The sequence below is a fragment of the Lolium rigidum genome, chromosome 5 (assembly GCF_022539505.1).
Source record: "Lolium rigidum isolate FL_2022 chromosome 5, APGP_CSIRO_Lrig_0.1, whole genome shotgun sequence".
Classification (NCBI taxonomy): Eukaryota; Viridiplantae; Streptophyta; class Magnoliopsida; order Poales; family Poaceae; genus Lolium; species Lolium rigidum.
This window is the reverse complement of record NC_061512.1, coordinates 155,191,499-155,218,927: the sequence shown is the minus strand read 5'-3', so window position 1 is coordinate 155,218,927 and position 27,429 is coordinate 155,191,499. Positions and strand designations below refer to the sequence as shown.

At 41.8% G+C, this 27,429-nt stretch overlaps 1 protein-coding gene across 1 annotated transcript; it reads right to left on the bottom strand.

The window, feature by feature from the left end:
• Positions 1 to 6,282: 6,282 nt before the first annotated feature.
• Positions 6,283 to 13,192, bottom strand: LOC124653368 (D-aminoacyl-tRNA deacylase-like). The gene is made up of 9 exons (XM_047192434.1): positions 13,091 to 13,192; positions 12,277 to 12,460; positions 11,456 to 11,598; positions 11,325 to 11,388; positions 9,756 to 9,808; positions 9,199 to 9,254; positions 8,440 to 8,508; positions 7,714 to 7,899; positions 6,283 to 6,510 (listed from the first exon to the last, which is right to left on the bottom strand). Exons 1-9 carry the CDS (start codon positions 13,190 to 13,192, stop codon positions 6,423 to 6,425), a joined length of 945 nt encoding a protein of 314 aa, XP_047048390.1. The 3' UTR covers positions 6,283 to 6,422.
• Between the last annotated feature and the right edge of the window lie 14,237 nt (positions 13,193 to 27,429).

Sequence of the window (27,429 nt, the reverse complement as noted above, 5' to 3'; positions counted from 1 at the left end):
TACTTCTTCTTCATCATCACTACGAGAAAGTGTCGACAACATAAAAAGCAAGATAGACAAAAATCTTCAAGTAAAAACAAACAGAGAGAAGGTACTTACGAGCTGATGAGAGTCTCGAGGTATGGATCATAAGCTGCCTTTTGGCGAGAAGGAACAGCTTCTTCGGCCTTGGAGGTGCCGGAACTTTCGGCGTCTTTCCTTTTCCTTTTGTTTTTTGGAGAAACAGCAGGAGGAGGAGATTGAGCCGACGCAGTGGCTTCAGAGGCATCATCCTTTTCGTCAGATCCCGTAGATTTTCGAGATTCTGCGGGTTCATTTGCAAAAGACGGAGCATCTTGGTTATCGTCGGAGATAACAGCCCTTTCTTCGACTTCCCCACCTTCAGGAAGAGGGGGAAGTGAGACAAGATTTGGGTGGTCCTGTATAAAAGAAGGAAGAATGTCAGAAAGGAGAAACAACACAAATATCACGACAACAACAAATTACGGCGACAATTCTTACCTTCGGAAGCGCATTGGCGGCGCTGTATGGTTGTACGCGATAAGTGGAAGGGATAGAATCTTTCTTCTTGAGAGATGAAATCTTTCGGATAAGCCTATCCAAATCTTTGACTTCCAAATTCGTCGACAAGCGATCTACATCTTTATCGCCAGCATAACTCCAGAAAGGGTTTTTGCGAGCCTGAAGAGGCTGCACCCTAGTCTTAAGGAAATACGCCGTAATTTGGATGCCTGATAATTCTTTTCCGCGAGTATTCTGCAATTCATGGATGCGGGTCATCAAGGCCTCAGTCGAAATTTTTTCTTCCTCGGTGGCTTCTACGTCCCAAGAACGGCGGCGAAAGATTTTCTCGGCACCATCAAAGGGAGGGATATTGTCTTCAGCGCACCCATGGTTTTCTTCTCGAATATACAACAACTTCTTGCGCCATCCTTGAACGGAATCAGGGAGTTTGACGTCGAAGTAATTGACAGAGGAGCGCACGGAAATAACAACGCCGCCTATATTATAGGCGACATTGGCAGAGCCATTACGGCGACGAAGAAAATGCGCTTCCATAATGCCCAGTTAGGCTGGACACCAAGGAAGGCTTCGCAGAGGGTGATAAAGATGGAAATGTGAAGGATAGAATTGGGCGTGAGGTGGTGAAGTTGGAGACCATAGACAAAAAGTAATCCCCGAAGAAAAGGATGAATGGGGGCGGAAAGACCACGGATGAGATGGTCAACAAAACTTACCCGATACCCCATTGGAGGGGTAGGGTAGCTCTCCTCACTGGGGAAGCGTAATGCCTGGGGCTTCGTGCTGATCCCCAGCTTCTTCAAGAGATTCAGGTCCTGGTTGGTGATCTTGGACCTCTCCCACTCCGCGGCTCCTAGATCCGCGGCAGCCATTGACGAATCAGGTGTGCTGTGCCTCGTCAAGCGACGCGGTGGCATCAACAATGGTGGAGAAGTGCAGCTTGCGAGGAGAGGAGCTTTGAGAGCTGAGGAGCGCAGGAGGCAGTTTTGCAGAGGAAAGCAGGAGAACGGCGCGAGCGGAAGTGCTCGAGGAAGAAGAAGGGGATCTTATATAGAGGTGCGGTGAAGCGGCGGACCGTTGGATGGAAAAAATATGAGAGAGATGATAACCACGTGGAGATGAGGGTAAAAAGTATTTTAACATCGACGAGGTTACGGATCGTGTGCCGAAAAAGGGGAGAACATGTGTCCCCCACTTGCACGACGTGTCCGTTAGATCGGGAATTGGGACCCACAAGGCGAGTGAAAGAGGCGGCAATGGTCGGTTTCCAAAATAGAAATCGTGGCTATCATCGCGAAGTGACGTCGTCAAAGTGAAAGAAAAGCTCGACTACCAAATTTGCAGAGATTATCGACAAGCAAGGATATCTCGAGAGCCTTTGTTCAAATACAAGTTTTTGCCCAAATGCTCGGGGGCTACTTTCAGAAAAAATAAAAAATTTCGAGTATGGCAAGATAAAAATGGCGAGAGCCTATGACCAAATGCAAGCATTTGTTCATAGCCTCGGGGGCTACTCCCATCGGGAGCGCTGGTCGCGCACCCGATAAATAAAAAATTATCGAGAAGGATCATAAATATAGCGACAACGGATACTAATCTGTGGAGCCTACACCCAAGCACAAGTCCTTGGATGTAGCCTCGGGGGCTACTCCCATCGGGAACGCTGTTCGCGTGCCCGATGAATTTTTATCAAAATAAAGAAACAGAAGTGAGTATATTTCGAGTTACACAATAACTCTACATATACTCCCATCGGGAAGACAAAATAAGTCATCAAATATGACTCGATAAAATGTGCTATTCCAAAGCCGAAAAGCACTCGACAATATATTCTCAGAACACCAAAGTTGCGATCAATTTCTGAATGCCGCAAATTTGCGAAGGTAAGACCCCGGATCCGTTCGCTGGGCGTGGCATCGCCAAAGACTGCGTTCTGCTACTTTTATCCGTATCAACAGATACGAAGAAAAATCCTAACGGACGCGTTAGGTACTCGATAAATTTGACTGGGACTCGACAGAATGGTAAGACCTTAAGCGGCACCTGTCGAAGTTTACACCAGTATCCCGGGATCATGTCCAGGGACGTGATCTTGAAGTAGGTTTTTGCGGATTGCCACTAGAGCAGTTAACTAGTACCTGATCCGTCAGATGAACTAGCCCCAACTACCATTATCCCTGTACAATATAGAATTTTATGTGAGGAAGTATAAAGTTAAAGTTCTCGAATAAAAATAAACAGTGGAGATTTTCCCTGACTCTACGATTCAAGCAAAATCTCGGGGGCTACTGACATAGGCATCCCAAATGGGCCTGCCGAAGATAGTACCCGGGGTTTAATGAAGGCCCACTATTCGAAGAATAAGAAGATTCGGAAGCCCAAGATATATTAAGGAAAGATAGAGTTGTAATAGGAAGTGTTATTTGTAATCTGGCGGGATGAGTTAGAAACCATCCCGGACTCTGTAAACTTGTGTATTACGAAACCCTCGGCTCCACCTCCTATATAAGGGGGAGTCGAGGAACAAAGAAAGGATCGAATCTATTGTCAACAGAACCCTAGTTTTCATAATCGTCGAGTACTTTTCGGCTGAAACCTTCGAGATCTACTTGCCCTCTACTTCTAACAAAACCCTAGTCTACAATCTGTAGGCATTGACAAAGTAATCCTTTATCAGCCGGCTCCCGAGGCAGCCGGCCACGGCTCCAGCCGGCTGCTCCTCAGCCGGCCTTTGCCGCGAGCCGGCCGACCTCAAGCCGGCCGCTCCGGGTCCATTGCCCTACCCGGGGTCTCCCCCCAACAATTGTAAAATTCGAAACAGCATTTTTTGGACCAGCAAGTCAATTAATACTACACGAAATTAAAGTGTGGAAAAATAATAATTATTGCTAGAATTGTTGGCCTACATTGGCCAACTAAGAATCTGCTCTAGCAACACCATCATATAGCAACATCGCATGGCGCTCATATGAATTTGGGCTTACATCTCTGCTGAAATGCTTATGGTATTCTGTTATTTTGATTGGGGTACAAATAAATCAACGTTTCTTGCATATATAGGCACACAAAATTACTGAGTGCCAGATAACTTAATGTGAACTAATGACACAATAGATTTGGTTCATACTGCATGCATGTGATTTGCTAACAGTACAAATTTCAACCTTTTCCTGATCCAAAAAATGGTCAATAATTGGATTTTTTTCGTAAAAGATGACAATTGGAACAAAAGGTTAATTACACGTGCCTAAAAGCACCACTTCAAGAGAAAAAAACAGTGTCGATTATTTTTGGGTTCAAATTGCACTTTTTAAAGAGTAAGAAATTGCAAGAGTTGTTGTTTGGATATGGTTCATACCACCCTTTTCCCCACATGTTCGTTAATCATTCCTTAAGTTATAAAATCATTTTTCCTTAAGCTGAAAGAACTTCGTGAAGTTTTGTTTCTACGGAGCGAAAAGAAATGTCCAATTATGGGTCAAATCCTCACAATACTAAGAGCCTTATTTGCCTCTTATAAGAGAGCGAAGGTCTAGCTGTTAAATTCAATTTTTAGTAACGGCTCTAGGAGAGAGGCGTTATGTGAAACATGTCTACGGTTTCTTCCCCTCTTCGAGGACGCTGCCAGTCTATTCCGTCTTCAGTGGCCTTGGGATCTTGGAGGTGTGGTGGACCATTGCTCCTCTCGGCTGGTGGTTTCCTGTTCTTTTTAGGTTGTTTTTAGTGTCTTCTTCGGAATGATGAGACGGTGGCTATATTCTGATGACAGGATAAGATCATCCCCGTCCTATCCTTGCTCCAGTGGTGCGCCTACCATCAGCGGAGGGCGCGTGGAGTTTTGTATCCGGCGGATCTATTGGGATCCGGTCCGCCTTCGTGTTCGGTGTGGTTGCAAATTTGGCCCTTCCGATCTATGATTCTCATTAGTGGCGATGATTGCCGCTCTCTTGCGTTGGTCCTTTGGGACGTTAGCACGATGACTTTCCATTCTACAGCAAGCTCTATTTCGACAAGTTTTGCATGGCTTCGGTGAAGGAGGGGTCAGGACGGTTGTGCGGCTTCGGCTCGCTTCAGTGCTCGTAGTCTTTGCTAGCCACTAGGTGGTCTAAAGACGTATTTGTAATTCTTATTATCTTTGGTGTTCTTATACCGTTGTTTGATGATAATTAATAGATCAAGGTCCGTTTCTCAAAAGAAGAAAATCGAACTTTTGGTACTGACACGATTGCTACCTGGCACCGGGCCGAAATGAAGAGACCCTGGAAGAGAGCGACTACACGTACGTCCCAACGTGTTCAGTTGGCAGCGCGTTTAACTTGCCCACACTTCTCCGTAGCTTGTCGTGTGGGGAACCGGCGATTAATTAACAGTTCACTTGACGAACTCTCTTGTGTGACCGCGATTGATTGACACGCCTTAACCAGCAGGAGCGCACGTACCAGTGTCAACCATTAGGGCACGTACAATGCGGTGATGTCAGCCTTCCCTTAGAGATGCCACGTCGGATTTTTGCTTAGTTGGAGGAGAGAGAATGAAGAGAGAGAAGGTTGTCTTCCCTTAGCTAAGGGATCATCTCTTAGTAAATAAGGGAAGACTATTTTCTCCATTGTATCACATATATCTTCCCTTAGCAACAAATTTCATACCAAAATTTAATTATTCATATTAATTGCTAGAGAAGGCTGTAAGAGATAATGCATTGTATGACTTATATCTAATGTCTTCTCTAACTGATGTGGCGGGATAAAAAAAGGCATGTCTTCTCTACCATTGTACATGCCCTTATTTAGATAACATAAATAAAATACGGATAATGATATAGCCAAGCCCTTGATCATGGCCTGTCAACTTCCGTAACCATAATTCTTGCCTTCTCACTTTTCATGCGCACGCGTCAACGGTGCTGCAGACAGACGTGTCATTTACAAGCAATATCAACCTTTGCCCTTGACCTTTTTCTTTTGGATTGACATATTCTCTCGTACTAATTATTTGCGCAGTTCTTGTATGACAAGCAATTGAAAATATAATGGCATATCTTAGACCAGACTACATGGCATCAACGAGATAAAAACTAAGCCGCGTCCTCCGCCCGTCCTCTCTCGAGTGACATGGGGGAAAACCCCGCACCACGGACGGTGGCAGCGGTCCGTGCTCCCCATCGACAAACTCCGTACGGTTTTCAACAGTACTATACCCAAGATCCTCCTACTGTGACAGATAGGGCAACCAGAGGCATCGTCCAAGACATGCCCGGAGGCGGCTGGGAACGGGATATAGCTTTGGCCTCAACGCCTCGACGACATGGAGCTGGATTTCCAGATCCTATGGCTGCGGGCACCTGGGCCTATCTCCTTGCGGCGGAGCGGTTGACAGGTGAAGTGTGAGCCAGTGGCCCAAGGCAGTGACGCTATTTGGATCCGTGGCGGCAAAGATAGCAGGCCAACTATGCGGATCTCTGCCCTACCCTAAAGATAGCTCACCGATTTGACGGTGGGGATGCAAAGTGATGACACCGTGATAGGCGTGTCCCACTCGGCAAACTTACAAAGGGTAGCAATGATGTCAATCAAACACTGCCTTATTTTGCACACATCGAGCAATGAATACTGCATATAAGAAGACAGCAACACACAAAATGGATATAACGGTTGGTTAGCACACTCCAGGAACAAAAAAGGAAAAAAAAAAAAAACAAATTTGGGACAAACAACAATTCATCAAAATCGTGGCTCTTGCGCTTGGATCACATCTGAAATAGGATTGTTAAAATACAGTGCTCTATATTTACTCAGTTTGTATGTGCCAGATCCTAGAACTGAAGTGACTTCGATGCGAGCAAATGCAAAACCATATCATGATGCCCAATGTAATTTTGTGTAGAGAACTGCTACAGCATATTAGAGGAAATCATTAGGTTTTCCTATTTTAATATTTTGCTCCTGCAAATAGCTTGTGATAGCATTCTTTTGCCAGCCCTTGAAGCTCCTGCAAAGCAAGCACCAAGAGATATGGATGTTAAATAAAACAGATAGAAATTTTCATGACCAACGTAGCAAATGTTCATTTGCCCAAATGAACCCTACTACATAGGCTTGCAGTAAGTCATGATGCAGAAAGTCATAAATGAACTTTGAAGTATAATTTTCATTGCTTTAAAGCTATCTAAGAACAAGTTAAGAACACGAGCTCCCAGTGAAAATTATACGATTATCGAGAAAAACTTAAGAAAAATGTGAAGTCATGGGCGTAAATAAATAGTTGCAGCAAAATGTCAGCTCCTAATGTTGAACCTAATATAAATGTGGGCCATTCAGCACTTCCGCAAAAAAAATGTGGGCCATCCGGCAGAAGAGAACAGTGGGAATGAAAATGTGGTTTACAACTATCGCTGCCAAGAATCAGCAAGAAGAAACAATGTGTGATGGAAATGGGTCTCCAGATTCTCTTGCCAAATAATACAGAGTAAAGACTTAAAGACTAGTGTGAACCATACTGGCTGGGAGGGGTACGCTCCAGACTTTGTCTCTGTTTTGGTTGCCAGCGATTTAGCTGTGCACCATGGTTAATGGAAGTCCATTTCCACGTCAAAAAAAAAGACTAGTGTGAACCAATAGAACCTAAAAGGAAAGCTTATATGGTGCTTGAACTAGTTATTGATTTGAATTATGTGTCTGGCTAGCGATGTACTAAATGATATGCATGTATAATGACTAATACCAAAACAAGTTTTGAACATTCTTCCAACAAAATTTAATGGCATGAAAAGAGTGTACATGAACCACATTGAAAAGTCAAAGGATTCCAATATGACCTATCTGCAAGAAAGATTAGTTGTGATTTTGGTGTTTTGGAACAGAAACAAAAACAAAAATCCTTTACTGAAACAGCGGTATTTATCATTCAGTATTGACAACAGGATTTTCAGTTCCACTATAAGGTGGGTTGGTTTGTGTTAAATTGCTAATGAAGGCAATTCATAGAACTACTACCCGGTTGCTAAAAGGTCTTACATTGGTGAACTGGGGAAGTATTACAATTTATATTATCTTTGATATATGGACTACCAAATTACAAGCTATGCTGTTTCGCAACAAAAATTATAATGGCTAACACTAGCTGAGAAATGCAGTGATGTAGCCTCTTTTTACAAGATTAGGTGCCCCGGAAGAAATTGGTAATGGTACTTACTTCTGATCAAGATGTGCTATTACTTCACCACCAGGAAATCCTGCCTTCGTGGCTTCATATGAAACTTTGATGGAATGCTTCCACATCCCACCAACATCACCAGAACTCTTTGCACTTCCCTGGGGTGGCACCTCCATTGGCAAAGAGTAACCAGACAGGAGATGACCCACCCATACACCATCTTTGCTGAAATAATGAGGATGTAAAATAATATCAGACTATTAATATTCTTCAAGCAGGAGTAAAATGGTCACTTCTCTACCAGTGTGCACCTTAGTAAAGAATTACACATAAACTGAGAACAGATACTCCAGCTAGGAAAGACTAGTCACAGGAATAGGGTTGCATAGACTACAGGTGGAACCACACGTATTACCTCTCCTCCTTTTCATCTCTCTAGAATGTTCAGGTTATAAGGAAGGAATAAAAATGCATTTATTATATCAAAGACAAGCTGAATCTGATCTAAGGTGAATCAAACGGAAGTTCCCTCAGGTAATATCATCATGATTCATGATCAATATCAGAGTGTCTGGAGGTACTGAGGAACATAACTACACCACACAGGCACGAAAAAAATCTGTGACGGAGTGAGAGTTGACTTAGATCATACACTTTACTGAATCATCAATTCATCATAATCAAAAAAACCTTATAAGTCCAGAATTCCAGGGAGAAATGCATCCTTAGAAACTGCCTGTAAGAATAACTTTGCTCAGCGCTTACACGACAATATCCATATGACGAGGGGCATAGTGACCACCACCGATACCTAGTAGAACCTTTTCACCATTCCTGCATAACCAGAAATGATGTTTGGAGCCTTATTAAGAATAAAGACAGAAAGCAATGGATGAATAATTAAAAATAAAGGTCGACATTTCAAATACCAAACAAAGAAAATATGACAGTGATAAGATACATCCCTGGTATGCAAGAGAATAAGAGAACTTAAGTATGTCCATGCAGGATGATATAGGTTTCACAGACTAAGGTCAACTGAACTGTGGCACATATTGCTAAAAGGACCGATGCTTCTGACTTATAATTTCAATTTGCAAACCATAATATAACAAACGTAAAATAACTCCCTGTTTACCACAAAACTGATCCATCTTCATCCTGGTCTGTCTAGGTCTAAGAGTAACCGGTTTACATACTGATGGTCAAAATTAAGTGTTTGATTGTATGCATTCAAGGACAACTTATATTTAGTGATGCAGGGCGTATTGGATCTGCCAGGTCCCAATTTTTATTTTATTCATACACCATTGCAGATGATCTAACAATTTATTCACATGTTTTTCAATTCGAGTTATCAAATTTCTCTCATCCTGGTCTTGGGAGTGATTTAGAGTTGCCATTAGAATTCTTAAATCACCTCACCACTCACCTCCATAAAACAAAATAAATTACCGCAAGGATTCCAACCACACAACCACCTCCATTGTTACTACATAAAGAGAAATGAATATGTCAACATACCCCAGCCAAGTTCCAACAGCATTTCCATCCTCCAGACCAAGACCTTTCCATAGAACCTGCAATCATTGGGGAACTCAATTTCATGCCTCCTATTTATTTTCCAAACAAAAAATTCGGAATGTAGGTTACATTATATTTATGAGGCTGTGATTACATTAAACAGTGACAAGAGTGAATTTTTGCAAGTTATGTTTACCTGCTTCTACCACATTATGAATTGTGGTGAAAGTTAAAATAATCTCCGCACATTGGGTAATTGGTATTGCTCCACAAGGTTTTAGACACAATTTAAGATGGAAGAAAGTTGAACACTTAATAGAAAGCTTGCATTTTAACTGAAAGGTAAAAGCAGCATCTGAATATGAAAACTGCACCACAATAAGTGTAAAAAGTTTGCTGCATCAGTCAACCTCCATATACATCTGACATTTTACAGGGGGGGAGGAGGAGGGCGCATGCCATGTGATGCTTCAAACAATAAAATCCTTCAGGTTCCATTGCAAATACAGAAAATGAACAAAGTACATGAGAGAGAGAAAGAGAGAGAGAGACTCAACCAGAGCAATGGCCTGCGCAGCATCTTGTCTACCCCAGTATTCTTCTGTACTTCCTGCCATACAAAATGGTCACATTAGCTATTCTGGTAAAACATACACATTGACAGTAGCATAGGACTTGCTTGTTTTGCGTTTATATGAGAATCAGATGCAGGAGTGGTTGTCTGCTGATTTTATATCAGGAAGTTCACATGAACCCAACGTAGTCACTTTCTTGCATATCAATCGCCCTATTTTTTCGGTGCAGCATCTTTGAAGAAGTTGATTTATTTGGTTCCTTGGTATTCATGTGTCATGCAAGATGTTTTAGAGATGTGGGTTGTTTGACTGCCCGGGCTGCATAAGTGTGAGCCTTTTAATATAATATGATAATTCAGATAATAATTCCTCTTCTTTTAATGCTTAAGATTTGAAAGTTCAAATATAATGATAAATGATTGCTTGCATTTCTCACCCAAATGTACAGCAATACTGTGATATCCATGTTATAGTTCAAGGAAATTGTTTTTGACAGAAACAGGAGAGGAGAACCCAACAGAGCAAAAACCGTATTAGGGTGTGCCTATGTCTCAGTTGACTGAGATTTTCTTAAGTCTCAGTCAACTCAGAAAAGTGCAACTACAGTTGAAAGAAAAGTGCAATTCGATTCAGTTGCACATTTCTGTTAGAAAAGTGCAATTGCACTTTTTTAACAGAAAAGTGCAACTCAAAGCACATTTTTGTAAGTGACTTAGACTTAACAAAATCTCAGTTGACTGAGACATAGCAAAACCGTATTATATAAGCACGTGCCCATGAATTTATATGTAACTCTTAAATACCAAGCTTGATGGACAAGGCATAGCGAAACCACCAGGCACCAGCTCTTTGGCTGCGCCAAGTGCTGCGCTGGCCCTAGAGGGCCTAGCCTGTGTGCCAACTCTGGTGGCCATAATTGCACGTACGTGCACATAGGAAATTACCCACATTTTAAGACTCGGTTTGTGGTGCTGATGTGCTGAATTTATTTTATATATAGCTACAGAAAGTAGCTACGAAAAAATTCAGTGTTTTGTTTGCCTATGCAAATTCTGAACTAACTAATTCTCATATACACCGAACTTAAAATACTACGCTGACCACGTAGTTGGATATATCCTTCGTATTTGTCTATTAGCCAAGAACATGACTTTAAACAAGTACGGATTTAAAAGAATTGGGTAGGCATGTGGTCAAATAAATAAATAAAAGTTTCAACGAAAGAGGATTATAATAATCCACAACGATGTGACTACAATGTACATGCAAGTTTCACAAATTCTTGCTAATTATTTCATTAACTGCACCAATTGCATCCTGCCACTTAAAACATGCAGGTTTATAGGGGTAAGGATGATGTCACATGACCGGCAAAAGGCCAAAAATAATATAACTAGCAATAGCAAGTGAAACAGGTGAATACCTAGTGGTAAAGGTGTTTCTGAAACTATGAAAGAGTGAATGAGATAGCTAAAATTAGCTTGTAAGAGTTTATCCAAAAAACTAACACACGAACAATGTAAGGAACTAAGGATGGATATAAATTTGTACCTATCTCAACAAACATCGTGGGTGTACTGGTAAGTGGTCCATGGTGAGTAGCTTCAAGTGTAATCTTCAAAAGCAATCAGCATTAAAATCAGTTGATTCAGAAAGAGAAAGGCCTCACAAGAGCAAAGTACCTCAAACTCCGGGACAAGACCTTGGTCTGCAGCAACTTTTTGCAACAACCGGAGCCACGGGCCAATTCGAGGGTTAGTCAATGCTGCCCATCCCGGCCTCCCTCCTTGAGGCGGGGTCTCATCCTCCCTCAGATGTGGCACACCTTCAGAGATAAATTCATAAAAATGAGTAAAGCATGTTCAACATCAATCAAAACAATGATTGAGATAAGAAGGAACCACTAATTTGCGCAAATCAACATGTGTACATACATGTGATTAAATAAACATGGATGTTGCTCACCAACAGAACAACCACAGTATAGTGGATAATTAGGGAACTTGTAGAACATAATGAACCGCCTATATGCTAGAGGAACAAGTTCATTATCTTTTTGAATATATTGAACATCTATGTGGTATAAGGTGTCTTTTTTAGATGTTCAACAAAATTTTACCCAGAATATATCAAACATTTGATTGCACCATTGAGTTAAACAAGATGTAGACAGATGAATGCAGAGCCAACCGATTGGGTGGACAGTGAGGGCAGGGCGGTTGGAGACTGCAGTGTGCTTGCTGATCAACATGTGCGCACATATGTGATTAGAAAACATGGACGTTGCTCACAAAGAGAGCAATCACAGTGGGAAATTAGGAAACTTGTAGAACATAATGAACTGCATGTATGCTAGAATAATAAGGTCAACATCTTTTGGATAATATTGAACAACATCTATGTTGTGTCATTTTAGATATTCAATAGATTACACAGAACATATCAAGCATTTGATTGCACCATTGGGTTAAACAAGATGTAGACAGATGAATGCAGAGCCAACCTATTGGATGGACAGTGAGGGCAGGGCGGTTGGAGACTGCAGTGTGTTTGCTGAGGAATATGACCTCGGAAACAACCTCTCCAGTGGCTTCCTGCCACCTACTGTCAAGATCGTCCTCTGCAATAATGCTGCGTTCATGCTTCAATAACCTAACATTCCCATTTGTAAAGCTCTCCATTCCCTCCTAGAAAAAAAAAAACAGCAACAGTTAGTTGGAAACTATGCCACAAACAAGTCTGTCGGACACCTTAGGGAAAAGTGAAAATAAGGATAAAAGTTGCAGATGATTTTAACTGAGTTGAAACATAACGCAACATTGTTCTGTTGCATGATCTGATATATTGGTATGCCACTGAGGACTGAGGAGTGCAATATACTAGGGTATAATTGTGGATTAAAAAAATCTTGGAACAATGCACCAAATAAACATTTTGCTTGTGTACTCCCTGCTTGCACGCACTGCCACTGCATTGGCAGCAGATATACCAAAGTTGGAGGACTGAGAGGTACCAGGACTGCGACTCCCGTGGACTCCTTTCGGGTCCTAGCATACCAGAGGTGTCCCGGGGAAACTGATGGTAGCTTTCAGGCTTCACAATCACAACCACAGATATATTTATCTATTCCTAAACACTAGGCACGGCGCCGACTGTAACCCTAACGAGCACCGCAATTCGTCGCTACTGCCCATCCCAACTCAGCGAAGCAGAGTTAATCTTGCGGCTGATGCACACAGAATGCCAGGAACAGCGTATGCAGCCGGATGGAACTGAAACGGAATTAGAATAGTGGGCAAACAGAGCAGCTTTCTTACGGGGATGGGCGGGCCGGGGGACCATCCGGGCATGGCCAGGAACGCCGCGGCGGGGCCGATGGACGCCGGGTCCGACGCCGTCGCTACCACCAGAACAACCATCTTCTCCGCCTGCGCTTCTCGCCGCCTCAAGCTGTGGTCGCTCAGCGCTTGCCCACCGGGTTACCGCCGGGCGTGGTTTATTTGGGGGATTTTCGCGGCGCAGCCCGCAGGGTCGGGTTTTCAGGGGGCGCCGACGGCGGTGCACGCGTGCTGGTGGGACAGGACAGTACGGCCGTTTGATCGGGGATTTGATGGACACGACTAGACTCGGAGGATCTCCTCGATTTCAAACGAAATTCGTAATATATGAAAAATAAAATTAAACGAAGGAAACAAAAAACTTTGCTTTATCTATTCTTCGAAACAAGATTTCGCCCCTCTATATTAACTAGCAGAATACCCGTGCGATGCCACGGAAATACATATATTGCTTATAATAAGGTCATGAATGTGGTCAACGAGTATAATATTCTACCGCTGCTAATTAAGTGTTTACTCTAGCTAAAACATACACCATGTACTCGTCGAAGAACTTTTCCGATGTACCTCGTGGCCGTTCACCTTCTACTCATCCTTACCCGCATGATTTGTGTGATAGATTTTATAGGAACGTTAAATAACATTCATTGTAAGTTGTCTCTTACACCCACTTGATAATTTACAGCTAATATTTTCAGAGACTAAATTAATTAATTAGAGTGTCATTATGCCACTCGGTATTTCGCTTTCTCTCTTTTTGTTACTCAACTTAAAGTGAATCAAGGGGCTTAGACACAATTTTGAACATTTCTTTAGTTTCATCTGTGTAATGTCACTTGCGTCCAACAAGACAGTCCGCCAATTCCTACATCTATTTGTCTATCTCCTTACTCGCCATTTGGCATCGAGTTTTATTCAACTCATAATTTGACATCTTATATTTTGGAGATTGCATATTGAAATAATTCAGATTTTTAAATATATATTTGTACCCAAATACGCTAATGCTTTCAAATATTAATTACTTGTATTTTAGCTAAACACTTTTCTCATATTTTGTTTAGTAAAGGCTCCTGTTCCTACTCTGGTCCACCTGGTAAAACACGCACCCGTCACCACCCATCTCTATGTATGTCCCAAAAAGCTAGCAAAGGAAAATCCCCTTTCTCTTGTCTACCCGTGACCGTGAGCCTAATGTCTAAATCCATTGGCTCGGTCGTCTATGGCAAATGCTTCGAATGCAAGCCTCTTGGAGGCAAGATCTGACCAGGGCGGAGAGTTGGAGACACACCTTTTGTCGCTGATTTTGTAGAGAACGGAGGTTTGCACGGAAACCGTGGACTGTAGGCACGCCATGCGTGACCCGCCATGGACCCGATCGACGACCACGACGGCGGGCCCTCATTGATGGTCCGCGCTGCAAGCTGCAAGCTGCAAGCCGGGTTCTTGAGGGAAGTGATGGAGCAGGTTCCCAGCAGATCAATGGACAACGCCCTCAATTCCGCCGCCAACGCCCCGTTCTTCCGTTCCGCCGCCAATCCTCCTCGCTCATCCCGGCTTTGGCCGATCGATGAACGTTTAATAATGTTCTGTCAGATTTCTTTGGGCTTGGCCCGCTTGGCCCTTTCCCGATCATATATACTATGGCCCACCTGCACGGTCCGCGGCAAAGCAAACGACCAGCGAAGGCCAAGGAAACAAATCGATCGTGGACGCGGACGACGTACGTACCAACCGATCCGAATTTAATAGTAAAGATATAGCAAACACTAAATGCTAGAGCCTCAGCACAAAAGAGAAAAAGAAAAGAAAACAATGCCGACAACGGTAGATTTACGAGGCGAAGATGACCCGTAACCGCTGCGCCCACCGTCGGCACATGATCCTAGCACTTCGAACCGCCGCATACCAAGCAACACCTACAAGGCTCCAAGAAGAACTGTGATGATTACGATGTTGTTGTCTGGACTGGTCCTAGAGTTTTCCCCGGTACTCAGGGAGGAGTGAGAAAGAGGTACACCCAACGCCCTTCAGAAAAGACCTGCGGCACCCGCATGCACCACCATCTCGGTGTCGGATGAGTCGATAAGGATTTCTTCTTACTCCAAAAAAACACTACCCCGGCTTTGCATTATCTATTGATTGAGAATAAAAGAAAATATAACTGAAAAACGGACGAAAACCAAAACCGACAAATTGGGTCACACCCACCCACACACTACAACAGGGCCACATCCACTCTCGCCGGCAACAATTTTATGAAATTTCAATCCTAGGGGGAGTCTTTTTAGTATCTTTTTTTTTAGTTTTTCTAATGCAAATTTTACGATAAAATTTACACTAAAAAGACCAAATTACATGTGAAGTAGGATTTCGGTGGAATCCCGCTTGACACCCTAGCCATGATGTTGATTAGGCAGCGCTCCCTTGTTGGCCCTCCTAATTCCACATCTTTTTCAAGAGATTGATAAATTCTCATTTATTGGAAAACTACAGTTTGAAACTAGTTGTGTTCTACATGAACTTTGTTCTTTATTAGAATGAATTTTCACATATTTGCAACATATATAATAATAATATCATGTTTTACATTGATTTACGTGTATTTGCCAATGGTCCCCTTTATTTGGTTATAACTCTGCAAAATAGAATTTCATGTTTTGTGTATTTTTCCCTTTCAGAGACCTATACAGAGTCAAATTGAGCTAAGATTTTTGGAGGGTCATTTTTTCATCGGGAGAAGCCACATGGGCCCTATAAGCACACCTGGAAGGGGTCTGAGGCCCAAAAGAGTGTAGGGTGGCGCGCCCATGCAAGGAGGGCGTGCGACCCATGCTCTTTTGGCTGGCGATCGTCCAATCTGCTTGATTCTTTCGCCAACCGACGTATTTTGATCAAAAAATCACAATATATATGACCTCTGAGGGTTCTCTGGAGGAGGGTGCTGCAGAAACACCGAAACACGAAAACAAAAGCTGCAGCAACGAAGATTGAAGGGGGAAACTCCACCGGAGCCGCCGTCGGAGGATCTCCACCTTCTCCAACGTCTTCCTCATCATCACCATGATCAAGGGGGAGTAGTACACTTCTATACTACGGTTTGTGGCAGTATCTTGATCTATTTCTCTCATGTTCTTCCTAGTTCTTAGTACCATATGAGCTGTCGAACATGATTATGATCATATTTGTAATACTTATATGGTGGATCTTTATTCTATGATATGATGCTATGAGATTTTGCTATACTTTGTGTAAGATGTATTGATAGATGCATATTATGTACATCGTTCTTAAGTATTGGATTTGATCCAACTTGTATGCAAGAATATGTGTGGGGTGATGTGTGTTTTAGATGGAATAGCATGATTTTAGTGATTGAATAGTGACAACAAATTCATGATATATTATAGCTTTGCCTTTTCTTTTGCTATCTTACTAGGGATAAAGTGAATACATGTGCTATGTTCGTCACGTGTCAAAAATGATGATTTTGTTTGATCAAGGTAGCATATTTAATATTCAAACATCATGTCAAAGTACTTATGGCTATACTCTGTTAATTCTTAATACAAGATTCTTCAAGTTATTCCTATCGTGTGGAGTATAAGACAGATGTGTTGCATCATCTCTATGTTAGAACGTTAGAACGTGATGCCCATATGAAGGCTTATCTTATACATGTTAAATTATTTTCCTTATATCTCATTGATGAATTGTTATTATCCACTACAACTTAAAAAAGTGAATAGTCAAGTGAACCCATGAACCCCAGTCCAATTTTAATCATAAGAAACACCTTTCCATTATTTTTATCTTAATTTTTTACAACACTATTTTAATTGAAAATACAAAAATATTTATCTTTCTTATTTGCACATAAACCCCAAAACAAACAAATCTTTACCGCTTTTATTTAATTTACTTTACTTGTTTAGTTTACTTTACTTTAGTTGCTACTTTATTTACTTTTTACTTACATGAAATTTTGTGCTTGACAATGACACGGCGGAGTTGGGGACACAAAGCTTTATTTTATTTGTAGGATTGTTATGCGAAGAGAGGGAGAGATAACTCTTCACTCCATCCCCCGAGAGTTCGATATAACCCTCGAGTCATCCTTGTGGGGGAAAATACTCTGTTGACACAACACTCTGCACTTGGAGTCCCAACGTCATCAACTGTCCCACGTCGTGTTTCAAGTTCTCAAAAATGTGTAATCCATCATGAGCATCGATTGCATTGTATATTGTGAATCTACCAACTTTCATCCAAAAGTATGACAATGGGTTGTATGCAGAAGAAAAATAAATGATGCGTGAATAACTGCCAAATACTATGTAGGTTTTTATTTCACAGGTCACATGTGGTCATACTTTGGGGCAAAATTTTGTAGATGCACGAGATGCAAAAAAAAGACATAATTTACCCTAAAACTCAAGCATTGATGAGATAGCATAAATGAAACAAAATAGTTGAACCGTTAGTCCGTGAGTGGTAGAAATTTAGAGCTAAACATGCTTGCCAAATGAATTATGTAACTCAATAGCTACTAACTTTATAAGGTTTGTGTTGGATTTTGACTAAAAAAATCGACTTATTTGGTTTAAAATATTCGGACTATCCTAATTATTAAATGTCGGATAATCCATATCTGCATGCTATTTGCTATACCATATCTTGTACCGTATATGGAGCAACACTCCGAGATCGGATACCCTTATCTGCCAGATTATTTAAAATCGGCTACAAATACCTTAAAATGGATTCGGGGCTGATTTCAACGCGAAAATTATCCTATCCGTTTAGACCCCCGTTAGAACCTCTTTCATTTAATCTGACATGAAGGAAAGACAAATATCAAGGATTCATTGTGCAACGTCTATTAGTGTTGTTGTCGTTGACTGACATAGCTCCTAGAGGCCACCTACGATGACATTTATTTCCACATCACCACCAAGTTTGGCATCCTTCAAACTGATATAGCCTCCAATAAGATGGTTTCATGAATATCAACCGGGAGAGCAACAAGATTGATTTGAATATGAACCGAAAAGAGGCAAGGGAGTGGAATCACCAATGTCATGACACGGTCGCGTGTTTCCACTCGGTCTAACAAACCTCCCTTCCCTCGTGTGCCTGCCACCGCTCTGCCACACTAATACGTCCATTTTGCATCACTATTTTATATCATAATTTGCTGGTATTCATTGATATATTTCATATTTAGAGATGATACTTATGTTATTTCATCTATTTTGCATGTTTCGTGATCATTGGAGAATTATTCACCGGAGCCAGGATTCTGGTGGAAAAAGCACCGTCAGGACGCCATATTTCTGAAGATCAACAATTGACGGAAATTACACGAAAATTCCTATTTTTCCAGAAGACGAAGGGAGCCAAAAGGGGGAGCCGGGAGGAGCCGCCATGGGCCCCCCATAGGCCGGCGCGGGCCCTGGCCTGGCCGCGCCGCCTTGTGGGGAGGGGGCCCACAGCCCCCTCTGGCCGCCTCTCCTTCGCGTACTTCTTAGTCCCGAAAACCTAAGCCCCAGGGAGTTACGGAGAATTGACAGAGCCGCCTCTGCGGGGCGGAGAAACACGAGAGAGAAAAGAGCTCTCCGGCGGGCAAGAATCCGCCGGGGAAATTCCCTCCCGGAGGGGGAAATCGACGCCATCGCCATCGTCATCGAGCTGGACATCATCTCCATCGCCATCACCATCATCTCCATCATCTACACTGCCATCTCCACCGCTGCATCTCGTCACCGCTGTAACAATTTGGGTTGGATCTTGATTGTTTGATAGGGGAAACTCTCCCGGTGTTGATTACTACTTGTTATTGATGCTATTGAGTGAAACCATTGAACCAAGGTTTATGTTCAGATTGTTATTCATCATCATATCACCTCTGATCATGTTCCATATGATGTCTCGTGAGTAGTTCGTTTAGTTCTTGAGGACATGGGTGAAGTCTAAATGTTAGTAGTGAATTATTGTTGAGTAGTATTCAATGTTATGATATTTAAGTTGTGGTGTTACTCTTCTAGTGGTGTCATGTGAACGTCGACTACATGATACTTCACCTTTATGGGCCTAGGGGAGTGCATCTTGTATTCGTTTGCTAATGGTGGGGTTGCCGGAGTGACAGCAACCTAAACCCCCGTTAGTATATCGGTGCAGTAGGGATAGCAGGATCTCAGAGTTTAAGGTTGTGGTTAGATTTATCTTAATTACTTTCTTGTATTTGCGGATGCTTGCAAGGGGTATAATCACAAGTATGTATTAGTCCTAGGAAGGGCGGTGCATTAGCATAGGTTCACCCACACAACACTTATCAAAACAATGAAGATTAATCAGCCGTATGAAGCGAAAGCACTAGACTAAAATCCCCGTGTGTCCTCAAGAACGTTTGGTCATTATAAGTAAACAAACCGGCTTGTCCTTTGTGCTAAAAAGGATTGGGCCACTCGCTGCAATTATTTCTCTTGCATTTTATTTACTTGTACTTTATTTATCTTCTATATCAAAACCCCTTGAATACTTGTCTGTGAGCATTTACAGTGAATCCTTCATCGAAACTGCTTGTCAACACCTTCTGCTCCTCGTTGGGTTCGACACTCTTATTTATCGAAAGTACTACGATACACCCCCTATACTTGTGGGTCATCAAGACTATTTTCTGGCGCCGTTGCCGGGGAGTGAAGCGCTATTGGTAAGTGGAATTGGTAAGGAAACTTTTACTGTACGTGCTGATTTTGTTTCTGCTTGCTACTATAAGTCATTATGGAGAGATCCTCCCTTGAATTTCTATTTGGGAAATCTACTACTACTGCAACGGTAGTGGATGAGGCGCCAGGTGAGGAAGTAATACCATATAAAATACCTATGAAAATTATTGAACGTGTTGTGGATAACCGCTATGAAGGGGATGGAACTGTTCATCCTGGAGATCATTTACTGTTTTTTCCATGAATTATGCGGGTTATTCAAATGTGCAGGTATTTCAATGGATGAAGTTAGGAAGAAATTATTTGTTATGTCGCTATCTGGTAAAGCGGCGCATTGGTATAAACTGTTGAAGGATGGGCGTTCTCTTGATCGAAAGGATATTGTGCCTGTATTTTACTCTAAATTCTATCCTCCAAGTGAAATTCACAAAGACCGCAACCGTATATATAATTTTTGGCCTCATGATGGAGAGAGTATTGCCCAAGCGTTGGGGAGATTGAAGTCTTTAATGCTCAAATGCCCCATTCATGAGCTTCCTGGTAATATTATTATTGATAATTTCTATGCAAGAATGTCTTTTCAAGATAAAACCTTGCTGGATACTTCTTGTTCTGGATCATTCACGCGCAATAAAGAAGAGTTTAAATGGGACCTTCTTGATCGAATCCAAGAAAATACCGAAGGATGGGAGAACGACAAAGGTAGAGTGTCAGGTATAAATTATAATTATGAATGCATTGAAACTTTTATGGATACCGATGAATATCGTAATATGAGTGCTACATATGGTCTTGACTCTCAAGTTGTTGCGAATATTTATAAAGCCTTTGCCTCTCATTTTGAATTGCCTAGGAAGAATTTTGATAAGTATCATGAACCATATAAACATAAAGTTGATTCACCTAAAGGTAAATGTATTGAAATTAAAACTGTTGATCATGTTCTTCCTGAAGCTTATATTGAAAAAACTCCTTTTCCTGCTAAAATGAAGGAGTATTCTGTTATAACTAGTGTAATTAATAAAAGTGCAAAGAAACCTATAGAACCTGAAGAACAAATAAAAGTTGAACCTGCTGTTGCAATAGTTAAAGATCTTGTTACTGAAAATGTGGAAGATGGTCATATTATTTTTTGTGAAGATGCTTCTAATATTGTTTCGCATCCTAATAAGTCTATGAAAGCCAGTGTTCCTGTGCTCTCCGTTCGAATTGGTGATCATTGCTATTATGGTTTATGCGACATTGGTGCAAGTATTAGTGCCATTCCTTATGAGCTCTACACGGAAATTATGCATGAAATTGGTTCTTGTGAACTCGAAGATATTGATGTGGTTATTCGGCTAGCTAATAGAGAAACTATCTCTCTGATGCGCGTAGATGTACACGTCCGTTGGGAACCCCAAGAGGAAGGTATGATGCGCACAGCGGCAAGTTTTCCCTCAGAAAGAAACCAAGGTTATCGAACCAGTAGGAGCCAAGAAGCACGTGAAGGTTGTTGGTGGAGGAATGTAGTGCGGCGCAACACCAGGTGAAACCGGCGCCAACGTGGAACCTGCACAACACAATCAAAGTACTTTGCCCCAACGTAACGGTGAGGTTGTCAATCTCACCGGCTTGCTGAAAACAAAGGATTAAACGTATCGAGTGGAAGATGGTGTTTGTTTGCAAAGAACGAGTAAAAGCGGTAGAATGTATTCAGATGTAAAAGAATGGACCGGGGTCCACGGTTCACTAGTGGTGTCTCTCCAATAAGATAACTAACATGCTGGGTGAACAAATTACGGGTGAGCAATTGACAAATAAAGATTCAATACATATCAACGATGATTACTATGTGATTTAATCAGGGCATTACGACAAAGTACATAGACCGCTATCCAGCATGCATCTATGCCTAAATAATCCACCTTGAGGTTATCATCCGAACCCCTTCCAGTATTAAGTTGCGAACAACAGATAATTGCATTAAGTATGGTGCGTAATGTAATCAACACAAATATCCTTAGACAGCACATCCACAACCTTAGAACTTTCTGTCATTGTCCCAGATTTAATGGAGGCATGAACCCACTATCGAGCATAATTACTCCCTCTTGGAGTTACAAGTATCAACTTGGCCAGAGCCTCTACTAGCAACGGAGAGCATGCAAGAACATAAACAACACATATATGATAGATTGATAATCAACTTAACATAATATTCTCTATTCATCGGATCTCACCAAACACAACATGTAGCATTACAAATAGATGATCTTGATCATGTTAGGCAGCTCACAAGATCTATAACAATGAAAGCACAAGCGGAGAAGACAACCATCTAGCTCCTGCTATGGACCCATAGTCCAAGGATGAACTACTCACGCATCAATCCGGAGGCGGGCATGATGATGTAGAGCCCCTCCGGTGATGATTCCCCTCTCCGGCAGGGTGCCGGAGGCGATCTCCTGAATCCCCCGAGATGGGATTCGCGGCGGCGGCCTCTCAGTAATGTTTTCCGTATTGTGGCTCTCGGTACAGGGGGTTTCGCGATGGAGGCTTTAAGTAGGCGGAAGGGTAGGTCAAAGGGCGTCACGGGGGGCCCACACCACAGGGCCGCGCGGCCAGGGCCTGGGCCGCGCCGCCCTGGTGTGTGGCCACCTTGTGGCCCTACTTCGTCTCCTCTTCGGTCTTTGATGTCTACGGGTGCTTCTATTCTTGTAGACAGTGTTGGGCCTCCAAGAGCAGAGGTTTGTAGAACAGCAGCAAGTTTCCCTTAAGTGGATTACCCAAGGTTTATCGAACTCAGGGAGGAAGAGGTCAAAGATATCCCTCTCATGCAACCTTGCAACCACAAAGCAAGAAGTCTCTTGTGTCCCCAACACACCTAATAGGTGCACTAGTTCGGCGAAGAGATAGTGAAATACAAGTGGTATGAATGAATATGAGCAGTAGTACTGCGCCAGAAAATAGCTTATCGGCGTGCGATTGATGGTAGTAATATTGTAGGAAGTAAACATGCGGTAGTAACGCAGCGATAGTAACGTGATAAAACGGTAACAAGCAGCGATAGCGATATTTAGGAACAAGGCCTAGGGATTAGACTTTCACTAGTGGACACTCTCAACATTGATCACATAACAGAATAGATAAATGCATACTCTACACTCTCTTGTTGGATGATGAACACATTGCGTAGGATTACACGAACCCTCAATGCCGGAGTTAACAAGCTCCACAATTCAATGTTCATATTTAAATAACCTTAGAGTGCATGAAAGATCGAAACGACTAAACCAAGTACTAACATAGCATGCACACTTGTCACCTTCACGCTTATGTAGGAGGAATAATACACATCAATACTATCATAGCAATAGTTAACTTCGCAATCTACAAGAGATCATGATCATAGCATAAACCAAGTACTAACACGAGTGCACACACTTGTCACCATTACACCGTGTAGGAGGAATAAAACTACTTTAATAACATCACTAGAGTAGCACATAGATAAATTGTGATACAAAACACATTGCAATCATAAAGAGATATAAATAAGCACTTCACTATGCCATTCATAACGGTGAATAAGTATTACGTGAAATATAGCCTAAGAGACCCACACGGTGCACACACTTGTCACCTTTACACACGTGGGACAAGGAGTCTCCGGAGATCACATAAGTAAAACTCACTTGACTAGCATAATGACATCTAGATTACAAGCATCATCATATGAATCTCAATCATGTAAGGCAGCTCATGAGATTATTGTATTGAAGTACATAGGAGAGAGATTAACCACATAGCTACCGGTACAGCCCCGAGCCTCGATGGAGAACTACTCCCTCCTCATGGGAGCAGCAGCGGTGATGAAGATGGCGGTGGAGATGGCAGCGGTGTCGATGGAGAAGCCTTCCGGGGGCACTTCCCCGTCCGGCGGCGTGCCGGAACAGAGACTCCTGTCCCCCAGATCTTGGCTTCGCGATGGCGGCGGCTCTGGAAGGTTTTGCGTACCGTGGCTTCCTCCGTAAGGGTTTTCGATGCAGGGGCTTTATATAGGCGAAAGGGCAGCCTCGGAGGGTCGAAGGGGCGACCACACCATAGGTTGGCGCGGCCAGGGCCCAGGCCGCGCCACCCTATCATCGGGGCCCACGGGGCCCCCTGCAGCGGCTCTCGGGTGTTCCGGATGCTTCCCGGCAAAATAGGAACCTGGGCGTTGATTTCGCCCAATTCCGAGAATATTTCGTTACTAGGATTTCTGAAACCAAAAACAGCGAGAAAACGAGAACCGGCACTTCGGCATCTTGTTAATAGGTTAGTTCCAGAAAATGCACGAATATGACATAAAGTGTGCATAAAACATGTAGATATCATCAATAAAGTAGCATGGAACATAAGAAATTATCGATACGTCGGAGACGTATCAGCATCCCCAAGCTTAGTTATGCTCGTCCCGAGCAGGTAAAACGATAACAAAGATAATTTCTTAAGTGACATGCCATCATAACCTTGATCATACTATTGTAAGCATATGTAATGAATGCAGCGATCAAAAACAATGGTAATGACATGAGTAAACAAATGAATCATAAAGCAAAGACTTTTCATTAATAGCACTATCAAGACAGGCATCAATAAGTCTTGCATAAGAGTTAACTCATAAAGCCATAATTTAAAGTATAGACATTGAAGCAACACAATGGAAGATTAAGTTTCAGCGGTTGCTTTCAACTTATAACATGTATATCTCATGGATAGTTGTCAATGCAAAGTAATATAATAAGTGCAATATGCAAGTATGTAGGAATCAATGCACGAGTTCACACAAGTGTTTGCTTCTTGGGATGGAGAGAAATAGGTGAACTGACTCAACATAAAGGTAAAAGAATGGTCCTTCAAAGAGGAAAGCATCGATTGCTATATTTGTGCTAGAGCTTTGGTTTTGAAAACATGAAGAGAGCATAAAAGTAAAATTTTGAGAGGTGTTTGTTGTTGTCAACGAATGGTAGCGGGTAGTCTAACCCCCTTGCCAGACAAACCTTCAAAGAGCGGCTCCCATTTTATTTTATTTTTGGGTGGCACTCCTTCCAACCTTTCTTTCACAAACCATGGCTAACCGAATCCTCGGGTGCCTGCCAACAATCTCATACCATGAAGGAGTGCCTTTTTATTTTAGTTTTATTATGATGACACTCCTCCCCACTTTTGCTTTCTCAAGCCATGGCTAACCGAATCCTTCGGGTGCCGTCCAACAATCACATACCATGGAGGAGTGTCTATTTTTGTTAATTAATTTGGGACTGGGAATCCCATTGCCAGCTCTTTTTGCAAAATTATTGGATAAGCGGATGAAGCCACTAGTCCATTGGTGAAAGTTGCCCAACAAGATTGAAAGATAAACACCACATACTTCCTCATGAGCTATAAAACATTGACACAAATAAGAGGTAATAAATTTTGAATTATTTAAAGGTAGCACTCAAGCAATTTACTTTGGAATGGCGGAGAAATACCATGTAGTAGGTAGGTATGGTGGACACAAATGGCATAGTGGTTGGCTCAAGGATTTTGGATGCATGAGAAGTATTCCCTCTCGATACAAGGTTTAGGCTAGCAAAGTTTATTTGAAACAAACACAAGGATGAACTGGTGCAGCAAAACTCACATAAAAGACATATTGTAAACATTATAAGACTCTACACCGTCTTCCTTGTTGTTCAAAACTCAATACTAGAAATTATCTAGACCTTAGAGAGACCAATTATGCAAACCAAATTTTAGCATGCTCTATGTATTTCTTCATTAATAGGTGCAAAGTATATGATGCAAGAGCTTAAACATGAGCACAACAATTGCCAAGTATCACATTATCCAAGACATTATAGCAATTACTACATGTAGCATTTTCCAATTCCAACCATATAACAATTTAACGAAGAGGAAACTTCGCCATGAATATTATGAGCTAAGAACACATGTGTTCATACGAACCGGCGGAGCGTGTCTCTCTCCCACACAAGGATGAACTTATTCAGAGAACTAAGATAACAAAACAAAAATAAAAGCACACACAGACGCTCCAAGTAAAGTACATAAGATGTGACCGAATAAAAATATAGTTTCAGGGGAGGAACCTGATGATGTTGTCGATGAAGAAGGGGATGCCTTGGGAATCCCCAAGCTTAGACGCTTGAGTCTTCTTAAAATATGCAGGGATGAACCACGGGGGCATCCCCAAGCTTAGAGCTTTCACTTCTCTTGATCATAGTATATCATACTCCTCTCTTGACCCTTGAAAACTTCCTTCACACCAAACTTCAAGCAAACTCATTAGAGGGTTAGTGCATAATCAAAAATTCACATGTTCAGAGGTGACACAATCATTCTTAACACTTCTGGACATTGCACGTAACTTCTGAAAGTTAATGGAACAAAGAAACTCATTCAACTTAACAAAAGCGGCAATGCGAAATAAAAGGCAGAATCTGTCAAAAACAGAACAGTCCGTAAAGACGAATTTTAAAATGGCACCAGACTTGCTCAAACGTAAAAACTCAAAACTAATGAAAGTTGCGTACATATCTGAGGATCACGCTCGTAAATTGGCAGATATTTTAGAATTTTCTACAGAGACTTGTGCCCAGATTCGTGACAGACAGCAATGCTGTTTCTGCGCAGCGATCCCAAATATAACATCAACTATAACATAGAAACTTTACTTGGCACAAAAACATGATAAGGAGAGGTTGCTACAGTAGTAAACAACTTCCAAGACTCAACAAAACAAAAATTGCTGTAGTAAAATAAACACATGGGTTATCTCCCAAGAAGTTCTTTCGTTATAGCCATTAAGATGGGCTCAGCAGTTTTAATGATGCACTCGCAAGAAATAATAGTTGGAGCAAAAGAGAGCATCAAAAAGAAAATTCAAAACACATTTAAGTCTAACATGCTTCCTATGCATAGGAATCTTGTAAATAAACAAGTTCATGAAGAGCAAAGTAACAAGCATAGGAAGATAGAACAAGTGTAGCTTCAAAAATTTCAGCACATAGAGAGGCATTTTAGTAACATGAAAATTTCTACAACCATATTTTCCTCTCTCATAATAACTTTCGGTAGCATCATGAGCAAACTCAACAATATAACTATCACATAAAGCATTCTTATCATGAGTCTCATGCATAAAATAATTACTACTCCCAACATAAGCATAGTCAATTTTATTAGTTGTAGTGGGAGCAAATTCAACAAAGTAGCTATCATTATTATTCTCATCATCAAATATAGGAGGCATAGTATCATCAAAGTAAATTTTCTCCTCAATGCTTGGGGGACTAAAAATATCATGCTCATCAAAGCCAGCTTCCCCAAGCTTAGAATTTTCCATAGCATTAGCAACAATAGTGTTCAAAGCATTCATATTAATATGTTCCATGGGTTTTTTAATTTTCGCATCAAACCATCCATGTCTTAAATCAGGAAATAGAATAAAAAGGTCATTGTTGTCCATTATGCCTCACTAGTGTAAACAAGAAACCAAATGTCGCAATTGCGGAGTCTAAAGGAAATAGCTTCGAGCACACACACAATGGCGCCGGAAAA